Raw genomic sequence first — 13,734 nt, 5'->3', positions numbered from 1 at the left:
AAGTAACACATATTAATAAACATACATTAAACAAGTGAATTTATTGAGAAACAAGGAAAAGTAAATTGATGATTTGGTATAAATTTACAACAACTTTGAAAATAAAAGATTACGAATGGCGTACTCTCCTCAATTTCATCTGATGACTCATTGAATTTGCGGGTTATTACTAAACTACTAGACCCTTCTGTCAACAAAAAACAAACTACTAGACCCTTGGTTGTATATTTCATCTTCGCTTTAAGTTGGGAATTTAGGTGGATTGACCTTTGACTGGGTCAAATTTGTTAAAATGACCCTCATTTTGAAGTATTGGTCAAATGACCTTATTTTAGCCTTAAACTTCCGTATTTGCCCCTCACTATAAAAGATTGTCTAAATAATCTAGACTACCTAATTTGGCCAAAATCAGAGTTTACTCTCTCTCTTTAGTCGACCGGAAAAGTGAAGCAACGGGACTCTCTCATCTTTCTCATTCTCGGGCAATCTCTTTGAATCGAACAATCTTTCTCACGCAACACTCTCAATCGATCACTCTCTTTGATTCAGGTATTCCTCTATCTCTCTTAAAAATTGGGAACCCTAACCCCCAAATTTAAATCCTAAAACCCTAGATTTTTTTGGAGCAAGCTCTAATAGGGTGTTAATGGAGGCTTCTAGGGCAAAATTTGATCTTCATCTCTCACATATTGTATGCAAACATCCCTGACACCGAATTTGACAAATTATTGTACCTCATACCAAACGAGTCAAGCGAGTCACAATACGGAGTTAAGAACGAGTTTGTGTTTAAGTAACTCGTCGAGTTAGTATCAACCCCTCGTTCAGTTCCAACTATGCTTTCCACTTCTTCTTCAATCCAACTACCAAATTTCTCTGAATATAATGATGGAACTGAATTGTTGAATGATTGATTTTTATTGTTTGTGGGCTGTTTGATTTTATGGGATTTGTATTGTTTGTGGGCTGTTTGATTTTATTGTTTGATTTTATGGGATTCTCTCAACTATGCTTTCTACTATAGAAGAAGTTGTTTGTGGGTGTTAATGGAGGCTTCTAGGGCAAAATTTGAATTTTTTGTATGTATCACTACTTTTATACCGTTTCTAGGGCAAAACCATAAACACATGAATCAGTATAGTTTAGACTTAGAGGATATACAAATCACTGTGATGGGATTCTTTAGTTTGGGTTATGAGTTTCGCTATTTCACACATTTACCCAAGAACTAAATTATGCTCTCTAACTAAACTTCCTCGATTTTGCTTGCTCTTTTGGTGTTAAACCTCTATTATAAGAGTCCGACTATGTGCTTTATATTTGATTGATGAGTTTGGTTTTATTAGGTGTTTGTTAAGTGTGTTATTGTTGTCATATAGGTTCCAGGAAGATTAAATATAGTATTGGAGTATTGTAAAGGTGGAGATCTTTCTAAGTATATTCAACGTCACGAAAGAGTTCCAGAAGCAACTGCCAAGCAATTTATGCAACAACTAGGTATGTTAACGATGTGCCAATGCATCAGGAGATGCCTATTTGGTTTCTTCTTTTTGTTGTCATTGACTTATTTCTTATCTTATAGGTTTGTCTTAAATCTTAAATTATTTCTATGTATTGAGATTGTATATGGTCTCTTTTTTCAACAGCTACTGGACTACAAATCCTCCGACAAAACAATCTTATACATCGGGATCTAAAGCCACAGGTTTGTTCTCATTTCTCTCAAGGGACTCTCTTTGTAGTTTGTAAACACTGCTATTTGACATGGTGACAAAATATGATTCTGATATTTAACATTTTCTGCACAGAATCTCCTCCTTTCGTCAAACGACAATCACTACGTACTGAAAATAGCAGATTTCGGCTTTGCAAGGTTAGATCGCAAGGTAAATATCATTTTACATGATTTATAAATTTAGTATGACATCTTAAGAACCCTTGAGAGAAAAGAACTGAGTACAAAGTAGGAATGTGAAAGGATCACTGTCGAACCGGGAAAAACACTTTTGGGTGTGTAACATTTCTGAACATAACAAGGATGAAAAAGAAAAAGAGAGTTAGAGAATATGATTTTTTCCCTCAATGTCAATACTAGAAAGAAAGACAACTTGATTAGAAATGGAAGTGAATTACGAGGATGTCAAATCCTTAAGCTTCAGTGTGCTCTGTACTCTCATCCTTTGTAAGAGTTTTAACTTCATACAGATAGTGTAGATACTAGCCTAAACTCTGCATTGTCATTGACTTTAATTAACAGAATTATGAAAAAGAAAAAGAGAGTTAGAGACGGCTGAAATGCAAGGTTTATCTTGTATTTCTTGTATGTTTCTACACTAAATACTGTCCGTCCTGTCACTGTCTAAATAGGTCTGATGATTTATTTCTTAAACTGTGCTATGTTTGGGTTGATATAGTTTGCCTGTTTTCTTAGTTGGGGTGCTTGATTGACTTTGAGTTGCACATTCGTAGTTCATTAATATAAATTATTTTCTTTGTTAAAGACGGACTTCTTTTTGAAACTTTGAATCGAAAGAACGGAAACTTTGATTTCTAACCATAAAGGGAAAATCCACATGTTCTGTATCTCAGAGTCAATGAACTACGAATGTGCAACTCAGAGTCAATCAAGCACCCCAACTAAGAAAACAGGCAAACTATATCAACCCAAACATTGCACAGTTTAAGAAATAAATCATCAGACCTATTTCAGGCAAGTGCATAATATCATAGGCTAAGGATTGATTTATCTCCATATAGATCTGAAATAGACTGAAATCACTTGTTAGCTATGGGGTTTACTCAGTTTAGAAAAGGGAGGTATTCTGAAAGAGACTTGGGTGTTGTATGTTTGTTGATGCACCCGAAAAGGTTGCACACCCAAGCGGAGGTATCAAGTAGTAATCCGGCAAGACCGGAATCGATCCAAGGATAGGAAGGTAGTTTGGATATCGAAGGGTCTTATTCGTCGGTCTAGATATTAAAGGCTTACTTAAACAAAAGCGCAAGTAAAAGGAAGTAATGTGAGGTTTATAATCGAATAAGCAATAAGGAAATAAAGTAAGTAAAACAAACTAAATTATCAATGTAAGAGGGCGAGAGAGATTTGAGAGAAGAGTTTGGAGGAACAAGAGTCGGGAACAACAAGTAAGAGAAGTGTCGAGGTCCGGGAATCCGATGTGGTGAACCTACAACTATGTACGGTCTAATCGAATGGATTGATAAAAACCTAGTCTCGATTCCTAAAGTGGATGTTCATAAGCACTACGTATGTCCGGAGATAATACTTAGTCAAATAAACTTCCTAAACGAACAAAACCGAATCATCGATCACATTGCCTAATTGATTAACTATGCGAAATACTTGATAAGACACATGAAAAACGATTGCAACAAGTAATCAAAATAAGAGAACATCAATTTATTATCAAACTCATTAAATCATCTCAAACATAGTCATAAAATTCATCACATTTCATCCCATAATCGACACACTTGATTTAGCTAACATGGTGATAAGTAATAAATGAAAGGAAGATGATGAGAAATCCCCCTTTTTCGATGTGGTTCAAGGCTAGGTTCGTCGGAAAATTTGAGTAGTTAAGGTGCAGCCGATCTCCCCTTAGCAAAATTCTGGGTTCCCCATAGCGACCACCATCATCTTCTCCATTTAGAACACAAACTCCATCAAAGCTTCACCAAGCTTTCTCTCTCTAGACATTTCTTGTCGAAAATCAAATCAAACTATATGGGAAGCTAGCCAAGATGATGGGGAGTAAAAGCCCTATGGTTTCGAATCAAAAATGTTGCCGGAAACCCTCGAAAAATCCGGTCAAAGAGACCCTAGTTCCGGCCAACCCTAGATCCGGCCATGTGCAACCATGCCATCCGAGCAATCCGAGCTATTCCCATGCTAGTCCGAGCCCGTCCCGACCGTTCCGAGCCATGAATAGCCGCGTCCGAGCAAGCACAGCAGCGTCCAAGTTGCTGTCCCGTTGCTGCTGCTGTGGAAGCTTCCTGCCGGGCTACTCCGAGCTGCAGCTGCGTCCTGGAGCAGCTGCCTGTCGCGTCTGCTGCCGGTAGCTCCTGGGAAGTGCTCTGGTGTGCCGTGCTAGCTGCTGCTGTCGGAGCTACACCCGAGCTGCTCGTGTTAGCCATGTCCGTGCTCCCCTTGCTGTCCAGCCCGTGCTCTTGTGGTGCCGGCCAACTTGGCCGGCACCCTCCTTCTCTCTTGCTCTAGCCTTCAAAACCCTAACTCAAGAACACCAAAAACCCTAAAAGTTTTAGCCTCCTTCTCTCTCTTGCTTGGAGAAGAAGATGAATAGTCCTCTCCCTTTCTCTAACTTGTGTATACCCAAACCCTAGACTTAGTCAAGTTTGACTAAGTCTTGGGCTATTTTGACTTAGACTTCTTTAAGAGGTGCTCATAGAAATCTTCCTTGCTTTCTCTTCTTTGGGCTCTTGGTTATGGGTTGGGCTTTGGCTCTCATCTAGAAATCAAGGGGAGTGCCTTCAAGGAAAGACTTTGGCTTCTTTCTTTTGTAACTTCCCCGTCCGAACTCCGAATTGAATTCCGTTTTCACCGTCGAACTCGTCATTGACTTCACTTGTTGTTTGACTTCTGACTTTGACCAAAATGACCAAAATACCCCTGGTGCTCTTTTCTTTCATTTTGCCGCATAAGATGAAAATGTGATAATTCGCTCTCTTTATTCCGAATTACACGCCAAACCACAAATAAACTACCTAGCAATAAAAACACATAAATAATTAGAAATAGAACCCGAAAGGAACTAACTAATCAAAGTTAAGTGACCTAAATGTGGCATTTTCACGCCACATCATTTGTCTTGCATTCTTCAAATCAGACTCGTCTTTATCTGGATAGCTGGATACAAACATTCATTATATATTGTTGTTATTGTATTATCTTAAGTAACTCATATAAATACATAAAGCTATATGGTCTGATCTTAAGCAAAGTGTGTATAATGTTCATAGTTGTTCTTAAGAAAAGTGTGCATAACTCCCATTGAGATTGCTGAATTATGAAATTGTGTTATATATGCTTCTTCACATGTTTATTATATTGTTCACTTAGACATGTTTCTTCATAGGAATCTATTGTGTTTGAATGCACATCAATATCTGATTGTAAAATGGTGTTTGTTTAAATTTTGTTTGGGTAAGTTATATTTAGTACTAAAATTGGAGGTTGACAATATGATTTCTTATTTGTTATGCAGGATGACACGTAACCTACCATTAAAGACTAAAGAAGCACCTCGTGCGAAAGTGACATGCATTTCAAGGATCGAGGATATGATTTATGTTAAAGAGAAAATGATAGACAAAAGCAAATGTTCAAAGAAAGTTGTTTTGGACATCTTTTAGATGTAAATGACCTTAAGTTTTGTTATGTACTTGTGCATAACATGTTGCTGCGTGAAACTAAATCATCGGATATGGATGATGGTTCGATGAAGTTTTTCGTGGGTAAGAAGGAATTGAAGTTTTCAGTTGTTGACTTCTCTGAGATTATGGGGTTGAAATATGAGAAAGTAGATGAAGAAGACACGCTTGTAGAAGACATGGAGGAAGATCTTGACGAGGTATCATTGAGAGAGAAATACTTTTCAGAAGAGTCAAGCATCAACAAGGAAGTCTTAAAGAGATGTATTGAAGACTGTGAAGTTGATGTAGATAAGGTTAAGCTTTGTTTATTGTTGTGTCTAGACTATTTTTTGTTAGGTAAAGATGCTCGTAGGACGAGTGTGGATACAGAACATATAGAGTTGGTGGATAATATAGAGAAATTCAATAAATTTCCATGGAGTCCTAAGGTTTTCCAACGCACTTTATCTTGCCTGAAGAAGGCATTGCCTCGTGCAATGGAATCAAAGAAAGAGAAGAAGGAAAATGGAATAACTTATTATATGAGTGGCTGCCCGTTTGGATTTCTGGTAATGTTATTTGATTTTATTTTCTAACTTTTATTAGTTTTACACAATGAGTTCAAATCAAATAAGTTTTTAAAATTAAAGAATAGCTTTGTGAAATTGTCTTTGTTCTAATTGATTGCAGGTTTGGGCATACGAATGCCTACCCACAGTTGCAGAAGAATGCGCAAACCGAAAAGCTGGAGGGAATGGCGATCCTCCCATCGTTAAGTGGAAATCCAAATGCAAACCTGCCACTTTTGAATCATTAAGGAAAAAATTTGTAGATCCAAATGTAAGATGTTTGTCTCAAATCCTCTTATAATTCACGTATTCTTTGTAACCCTATAATTACTTATACTAACATGTTCATCTTCCAATGATTTTAGGTGGAAGTGACACCTTATAGTAGAGAAGGTGGAGAAGATAGAGAAGAGACTTCAGAGTTAGAGAGGCCACGAAGCGAAACCGAGCTACTTAAGAAAGAGATTTTTGACCTTAGAGAAGATCTTCGTCGACGTGACGAGATAATAAAAAATTGGGAATCAAAAAAAATATGTGTTTGTGGTGGATTACAGAGATCTGAAGAAGATATGGAAGAGAAATCACAGAAGCTTATGTCCGAAATGGATAGAAAGGTACTTAATTAGTAGTAGTTTCCTTTTTTGTTTGAACTATATTTAGATTACATCATACAAGGTATTTATACAATAAAATTGCTTACCGTAGGATGATGTAGAAGACACCAATGCAGAGGAGAACCTCTCAGAGTTCCATGACCGTTTGTCTCTGGAGGTAACGTTATTTGGTAGTGTAGTTGCATAACTATTTCATTATATTGAGGAGTTTGCATATCGGTTTATTGCAGGAGACTCTAGGCGATAATGATGTAGATGATCGTCTTGATCAAATGGAAAATGAATGTTCTACAAAGGCAATATATATGCGTGTATTAGTATTTGTAATCATTTGAACAAAGAAGGTATTTATTGAACAAAATTTGTAGGGTGCGACAGATGTGGTGGGAAATGATGTTGATGGAGTGAAGAGATTTCCTTTGTCTGAGATGAGAGAAGGTCAATCCGGCCCCCAATTGCAAAAAGATTTGATGGAGGTAATAAAATTTATGCAACGCTAAAAGTTTATGTTTTGAGACTATTATAATTGGTTCTTTTTTATTCCTCTACCTAATTTATTTATATTTTAGGATGCGACCGAAGGGTCATTAGACACGATATATAGCGTGTTTAGTGAGGTGTTTAAGGTAGATGAAGATGCAAATGGTGTTAACGATGGTCGAGTGAAGGAAGTAGACGATTTATTAAAAAAATATCCGTCTGTAGCCCTAAGACCTCCCAGAGATAGCATTCAAACGAATAAATCACCTTACGTAGGGATGAAAAGGAAAAAAAGTAACGTTCGTGAAACATTTGACGTCAACGATACTATTAGATTTATGTCGTGGGTAAATGCATGGAAGAAGCACCAGTAAGTACCTATTTTAGAATTTACTATAATATGTATTTTCTCTTCATAATTATAATAGCTATATATTTGACTCATGAGTACCTTTGACAGAACAAACCTACTTATAAATGTTGGCGTTGCAACCGTAGAAGGTAAATGGTTTAAAGAGCTATGGATGCAGAACCATTGGTTGACATGCGAGGTATAGGACTATTGGAGTTATGTTTTTGTTTATATTTATACAATTTGTAGTCTAATTTAATGAGAGATTGAAAGACTTGATTATCACTATCATTCATATGTTGCAGCAAATCGATGCTGGGTTGCATTACTACCATACAAGAAGAAACTGTGACCCTTCAAGATTCGGGTTGGATTGGACAACGACCGACTGCTTCGTTTCTGTAAGTTTGTGATTATTATGTATTACGAAGTGTTTGTATCTTGTGTGTCATCTTTTATAACCCTTTGTTTCATTCCTTTTGTCAATCTCTTGTATCCTAGATTTCAGTCTCGTTAGGGACTAAGTGTTAATGCTTAGAACTTTTTTATTTAGTTTAGCAGTATTGCTGGTAACTTAATAGTTCTTTGTGTGCCCCTTTCGTGTTTTGGTTATCTTCATTGCTACTCTTAGTAGTTTGGTTATAAACATGATTTAATATTCATGACTAATATTGTGTTTTCTCCTCTTTTTGTCGAAGCAACTACTACAAACTCGTCACGAGAAACCCCGTTCTCGGAAAAATCCATTGTCGGGCGAAGAAGACAGATGTTTGAAATATTTGAATGGAGAACTTCCACTAGCAAGCAAATCATGGAAGATGCTGAACCAAATATATTTCCCGGTTAATTGTAAAGGTATTCATTGGGGTCCTAGGTGTTGTTCACCTTAAAGAAAGAAAGATCGTAATGTACGACTCAAATCGTGGAGAGGGACGACGGCAGACCAGGGGTATGAGTTTTTTAAAGTCTATGTTGCCATTTTTAATGAAAATGTTGGAGGACAACGAAGAAGAAAAGAAACCCGTGAAGAAGAATCCATGGGCAGTCGAACACGCTGAATTTGTCCCGCAACAAAAAAACTCGTAATGTTTATCTCACAAATTGATATTATTATAAATTATATTAGGCCACTTAACAACTGTATTATTACTAATTAGGACTGTCATATTTGTACCACAGGGATGACTGCGGACTTTATTTACTCAAGATACTTGATTGTCTAACATCTGGAGAACCATTAGCTGATTGGTCATTGAATGATATAACCGAATATCGACGCAACCTATGCTTAAAGTTGTTTAATTACCACAGTCTCAGATGAGGTACGAGTTGGAATCTTAGTGTCTTAGCATATTACTTCATATATTACTGAAACTAGGTACATTATCATGAAAAAAATGAATTACTAAAACTAGGTACATAACCATGATAATCATGCATCTCTTTTTGTCGTAACTCACTGCTCGATGTTGGTTAAATTTTTTTGTCGAATCCCGAGCTCCTTGATGAATGTTGTATAGTTTGTGTTGCTTATATGTGTAGTTTCAGGAGTGAAGGAGTTTGAGCCCTAATTTGGTGCACTAATCCTCTACATGACCTTCTTGAGATCTAAGCAAGTTCCCCTGTTGACCGAGTTGTGTAGTGGACTACGACTCCTAGTATTGAACTAATAAATCTCCTGTGCGATAAACAGAAGAGAAACTCGATAACTTTGTCTCTATAAATTCCCTTGCTTCGGACCTGCTGGATCTTTTTGAGATGTGACGGGGAACACAGATTCGGCATAAGCTTTGCGCACTGTTTCAAGATAGTAATATTTGTTGCAATAGTCGTAAATGTGTAAGTCCTCGCGTTTAATAACCGCGATAGCATGTATACATGGTAGTTGCTCTAGATCAAACACCCTACAACTGCAAGTTTTATTAAGTATGTCAACTGTTTCACTTGTACGATCATAGTTTACCTGGAACTCGGTTGAACTGATTGGTATAACGAAATATGGGGCTGCCTGTTGCATCCGTGAAGTTACCTTGTATGCTGCCCATTGGGTTAGAATTGTTTCCCTCGTACTAGATTGTTGCCGACGTTCAAAAAACCATTGTTGTATGGTTGCTCTAATGTATTCAACGACATGTGTGATAGGAAGTTCCCTTGCTTCACGCATCAAACCATTAAAACTTTCAGCTATGTTTGATGTCATGATATCATACCGCCTCTTACTGCCATAAGCACGAGCCCATCTCTCAACTCCAACATCACGCAAATAACGACCAACGTTTGGAAAAGCAAGATCCAACTCAAGGAATATCCGTTCAAACTCTGAAAGTTTGTTTTTTTGCTTGCTCTAAAAAATAACGAAAGGAAATCATCTTTTTTAAACTTTGCCTTTAAATTATTACTAAGGTGGTAAATGCATGTACCGTGCATTGCATTAGGAAATACATTTCGAACTCCTTTCAAAATACTCCTATGTCGATCTGAAACAATGACTAAGTCGTTAACATCGCCAATAACTCGACGTATATGAGATAGAAACCAAGGCCAAGACTCATCATTTTCCGAATCACCAATGCCGAATGCAATTGGGTATATGTTATTGTTTCCATCAAGACCAGCAGCAACAAATAGAGTACCAAGATACTTAGCTTTCAAAAAGGTCCCATCAATCACAATAACTGGTCGAATGCATTCCTTAAACCCACGTATGCAACAACCAAGTGCCATAAAATAAAATTTGAAGTGATTTGAGTTACCTTTTTCAATGTGGCATATGGTACCTAGATTACTCCGACACAACTCATTTGAGTAGTTACTCAATACAGCATACGCTTCATCAAGAGACCCCCTCACCAAATCAATCGCACGTTCTTTTGACCGCCAAGCAACATCGTAACTAATAGTGATGCCAATATCGTTTTGTATGTCCTGGATTATGTCATGCGGTTTGTGTTTTCGTTTCACTCCTACAAACTTGTGCCTTATTAACTCTCCAATAACTCTAGAAGTAGCTTGTCTATGCACACGGTGGAGGTTGCCAATCTTGCTGCAAGTATGAGTGTCGTCAAACTTAGACACCCTAAAGAAATTAGATTCGCCGATTTTAATTGCTCGTAAACTCCACCTGCAACCTTCAACTGCACAAGCTATTGACCATAAACTCTTTGTTGATTTCTTTACTCGAAACTCGAATTTTTCACTGAGAGCCCATAAACTCATCTTATCTTTTAATGCACTCTTGCATTTAAATACCTCATACACTTTCACACCCAAGTCTTTCTTTCCTGAACCTGACCCTTCGTCTTCATCTTCATAGATGTTACACATAGATTCAAAACTACTCGGAAGTGGTGGTAGATCATGTAAAGAAGGAACAATTATAGGCACATCAACATCTTCCGTACCTAAGTCTTCTAAAGGCTCCTTACCTTTAACTTTTTCCTGCTCGCAACCACTTCTACCAAATGGATTTTCACTAAGTACTTCAACATCATCAGATGATCCACCCCCTACATCAAAATTAACTTCATCAGAATATTCCCAAATCTCAGAACAACTCAAATCAAACAAATAGTCTTCTTGTTCTCTAGAACAAATGTCTGGTTTTAACTCTTCTGCGAGTTCTTCCTTTACACCCGAAGAACTCAAATCTACCACATAATCTTCTTCATCGAGAGAATAATGGTCATGTCTAAAATCTCCGGGTTCTTCTTCTCCACCTACCTTAACACTTTTTCTGATCATAGGTTCTTCTGTAACTGTTCTGTTTGGTGAGGTGGTCGGTTAGTTAGTGAATGGAATGTTCAAATCTATCGAGCACACTTGTTCTCTTTGAGGAACTTCCTCTGGTATTAGGTATTCCTTTTCTACGTTTTTAGAGTGTGAACCACCTTCCATAGTAACATACAATGGAATACACTTAGGGAAATTACCTTTGACAAGTGTCCAGAAAAATGTGAAGTCACGCTGAATCTGAATTTCCATAGGTGAAGGACTCTGAATCGTCCCCGGAACCATAAAACTCAATTTTGGCAAACTTGTCGTGCTATCTTCACATACTATTTCTTTAACAACTTCACGAAATTCTCTAAGTGTAGTCCCGCCTGATACAACTATTCCGGCTTGTTTACCACCAATATACTTTATTTCGTTATTCACATTTTCTAATTTACCACCATGAAATAACCAAATGCTCACGGATTTCATTACGAATTGAAGGAGTTGAAGGAGATGTCCTTCGACCAAGGTGACAATGCGAACAATTTGTTGGATAGGACAATTGATGTGGAAGATCATCAAGTCCGATTGATTTAGGGATCGTAGAGTTGTAGCTAGAGACCAACTACGATCGTCGAATTACGAAGTAATTCGCGGCTAACTTCGATCGGATCCTACAACGGGTTACACATAAGAGTGACAAATTGATCTAGGATATGACTAGTGGGAGTGAGATATAATCATGGGAGTGTCCCATAAACATATCTCATAGGCCTAAAAAGGAATTAGGCAAAGATAGTACAAAAAGGCCAAAAACAGGGTTTTTGGGCCTTAGCCGATTCGGGCACTTCTAGGGCTCGGATTGGGCTGATTTATGGAGGGACGTTTCCTTATGTTATGAACATTAAATCTGCCAATTTTGGCTGGGTTTGGACGTCATCTCCTTAGGGAATTGAGAAAATATCAATAGTTGCTATTTTCGACTATTTCCCTAAATCTTATTCTAAAGGGTGTTTTGGGAAACCTAAAAGGAGGTGGATTCTTATTAGGGTTCTATATAAACACTCTTAGGGCAGAGAATAAGGTGTGGAATTTCTCTCTAAGCTTTCTTACTCTACCACATCAAGTAGAGAGGAGAAAGTGAGCTAATTCCCATTAACTATCTATCTAGTCAAAGAAGAAGGTGTTCTTCTTTCCAACCACCATTGGTGTGCTAGCTATACAACAAGGTGGGAGATCAAATTGATTGCTCGTGTCCCAAGTAGAGGAGCTACACTTGAAGCTCTTGGTCTTCTTCAATCAATTCAACTAGTTCGAGGGAAAAGCGATTAAGGTAATCTACTATCTCCATTAGATTAATTACTAGTTTTGCATGTGATCCTGGGGATACTAGTGTAGACATTAGATGTCTTATTTCCGCTATAAACACTAGTATAAGGGTATAAATCCCTACAGTGGCGTCAGAGCCTCTTGCAATGAACTAGTTTTTGCTAAAAATCGAACTAGTTCATATTAGATATGATTGATAGTTTGATAAATTAAGTTTATAAAAGTATTTTAAAAGTGTTTTAAAATTATTTAAACTCACAATTTGATATTATTGAATGGGACTCAATGAATTTCAAATTGAGAATCAAATTGATGATTAAAAGTCTTTTAAAAGTCTCAATTTGATTATTTTTAAATTAATCCATGCTTGATTAAATTGATAGTTATGTTTAAAAGGATTTTAAACATAAAATTTGATTAATTTTGAATTGGATTCAAAGATTTTTCAAAATTGATTTCAAAATTGTTCTTTGAAAAATTTCAAAAACCTAGACTTTGATCCAAAATTGGTTTGATTAAGAGTTGTTTTTAAGTTTTGGAAACTTTTGAAAAACAAAAATTTGGAAATTTTAAAAGTTTCTACAAGCTTTGTAAAATTTTAGAAGTGTTCTAAAAGATTTCAAAATTTAGAAAGAGTTTTAAAATTGGAAGTTAGCAAATAAGATTTGCACAACAAAAAAAAAAAAAAAAAATTTTGGAAACTAGGGTTTTAGAAACCCTAGTGTCCGGCCAGGAAGCTTCCTGGCCGGACAGAAGCTGCTGGTCGCGTCCACTGGACGCGTCCAGAGCAGCTGCTGAGACACGTCCAGGAGACGCGTCCAGCAGCTGCAACCAGATTGCCACTGGTCGCGTCTAGGACGCGTCCAGAGCAGCTGGGACGCGTCTTGGAGACGCGTCCAGGTCGAGTCTAGGACTCGACCACCAGCTGTAATGGAAGCATCTGGACGCGTCTTGGAGACGCGTCCAGAGCAGCTCGGAAGCGTCTAGGACGCGACCAGAAGCTGCACTGGTAGCTTCCTGGACGCGTCCAGAGCTCTCGACCAGACGCGTCTTAAAGACGCGTCTGGGAGGTTCTGGGTGTCTCGGACTAGTCCGAGACACCTAGTGCTAGTCCGGTCCAGCACCAGACATGTCTAGGACGCGTCTGGTACATGGACTAGCATCCTGGCTTCGGCCAGGACGAGACCAGGCCTTGATAGGCCTCGACCAGGACATGCCGGCCCTATGGGCCGTGCTATGTCCGGACCTTGTCCGAGCCCTTTTTGGGCTTGGGCCGGGACTTGTC

At 37.8% G+C, this 13,734-nt stretch overlaps 1 protein-coding gene and 1 long non-coding RNA gene across 4 annotated transcripts; both read left to right on the top strand.

Moving 5' to 3' along the window:
* The first annotated feature begins 439 nt into the window (after nt 1-439).
* LOC147544605 (uncharacterized) lies at nt 440-2,097 on the top strand. Of its 3 annotated transcripts, none has more exons than XR_015224029.1 (4): nt 440-549; nt 1,380-1,497; nt 1,647-1,705; nt 1,809-2,091. It is a non-coding gene; the product is annotated as an uncharacterized LOC147544605 (long non-coding RNA). The 3 variants fall into 3 exon arrangements; XR_015224028.1 differs by lacking the exon at nt 440-549 and adding an exon at nt 754-805; XR_015224027.1 differs by lacking the exon at nt 440-549 and having other exon boundaries at nt 1,311-1,497; nt 1,809-2,097.
* A 3,254-nt stretch (nt 2,098-5,351) lies between these two features.
* LOC147544604 (uncharacterized) lies at nt 5,352-6,909 on the top strand. The gene is made up of 5 exons (XM_086635738.1): nt 5,352-5,705; nt 6,082-6,231; nt 6,326-6,574; nt 6,666-6,731; nt 6,805-6,909. The coding sequence occupies exons 1-5, from the start codon at nt 5,358-5,360 to the stop codon at nt 6,907-6,909; spliced, it is 918 nt and encodes a 305-aa protein (XP_086491864.1). The 5' UTR covers nt 5,352-5,357.
* Nucleotides 6,910-13,734: the final 6,825 nt, after the last annotated feature.

Source organism: Eschscholzia californica, unplaced genomic scaffold (genome assembly GCF_041429995.1).
Source record: "Eschscholzia californica isolate CP2 unplaced genomic scaffold, dmEscCali1.0.p SCAF_4, whole genome shotgun sequence".
NCBI lineage: Eukaryota > Viridiplantae > Streptophyta > Magnoliopsida > Ranunculales > Papaveraceae > Eschscholzia > Eschscholzia californica.
The sequence above is the reverse complement of the archived record's forward strand: the minus strand, read 5'-3'. Positions and strand labels throughout refer to the sequence as shown.

Excerpts from the sequence above, each read along its gene's own strand:
- LOC147544604 (XM_086635738.1), top strand. The coding sequence starts at position 5,358 with ATGTTCAAAGAAAGTTGTTTTGGACATCTTTTAGATGTAAATGACCTT. Across the intron at positions 5,706-6,081 it reads GTGAAGTTGATGTAGATAAG|GTTTGGGCATACGAATGCCT; the intron begins GTTAAGCTTTGT and ends AATTGATTGCAG. Across the intron at positions 6,575-6,665 it reads TGTCCGAAATGGATAGAAAG|GATGATGTAGAAGACACCAA; the intron begins GTACTTAATTAG and ends TGCTTACCGTAG.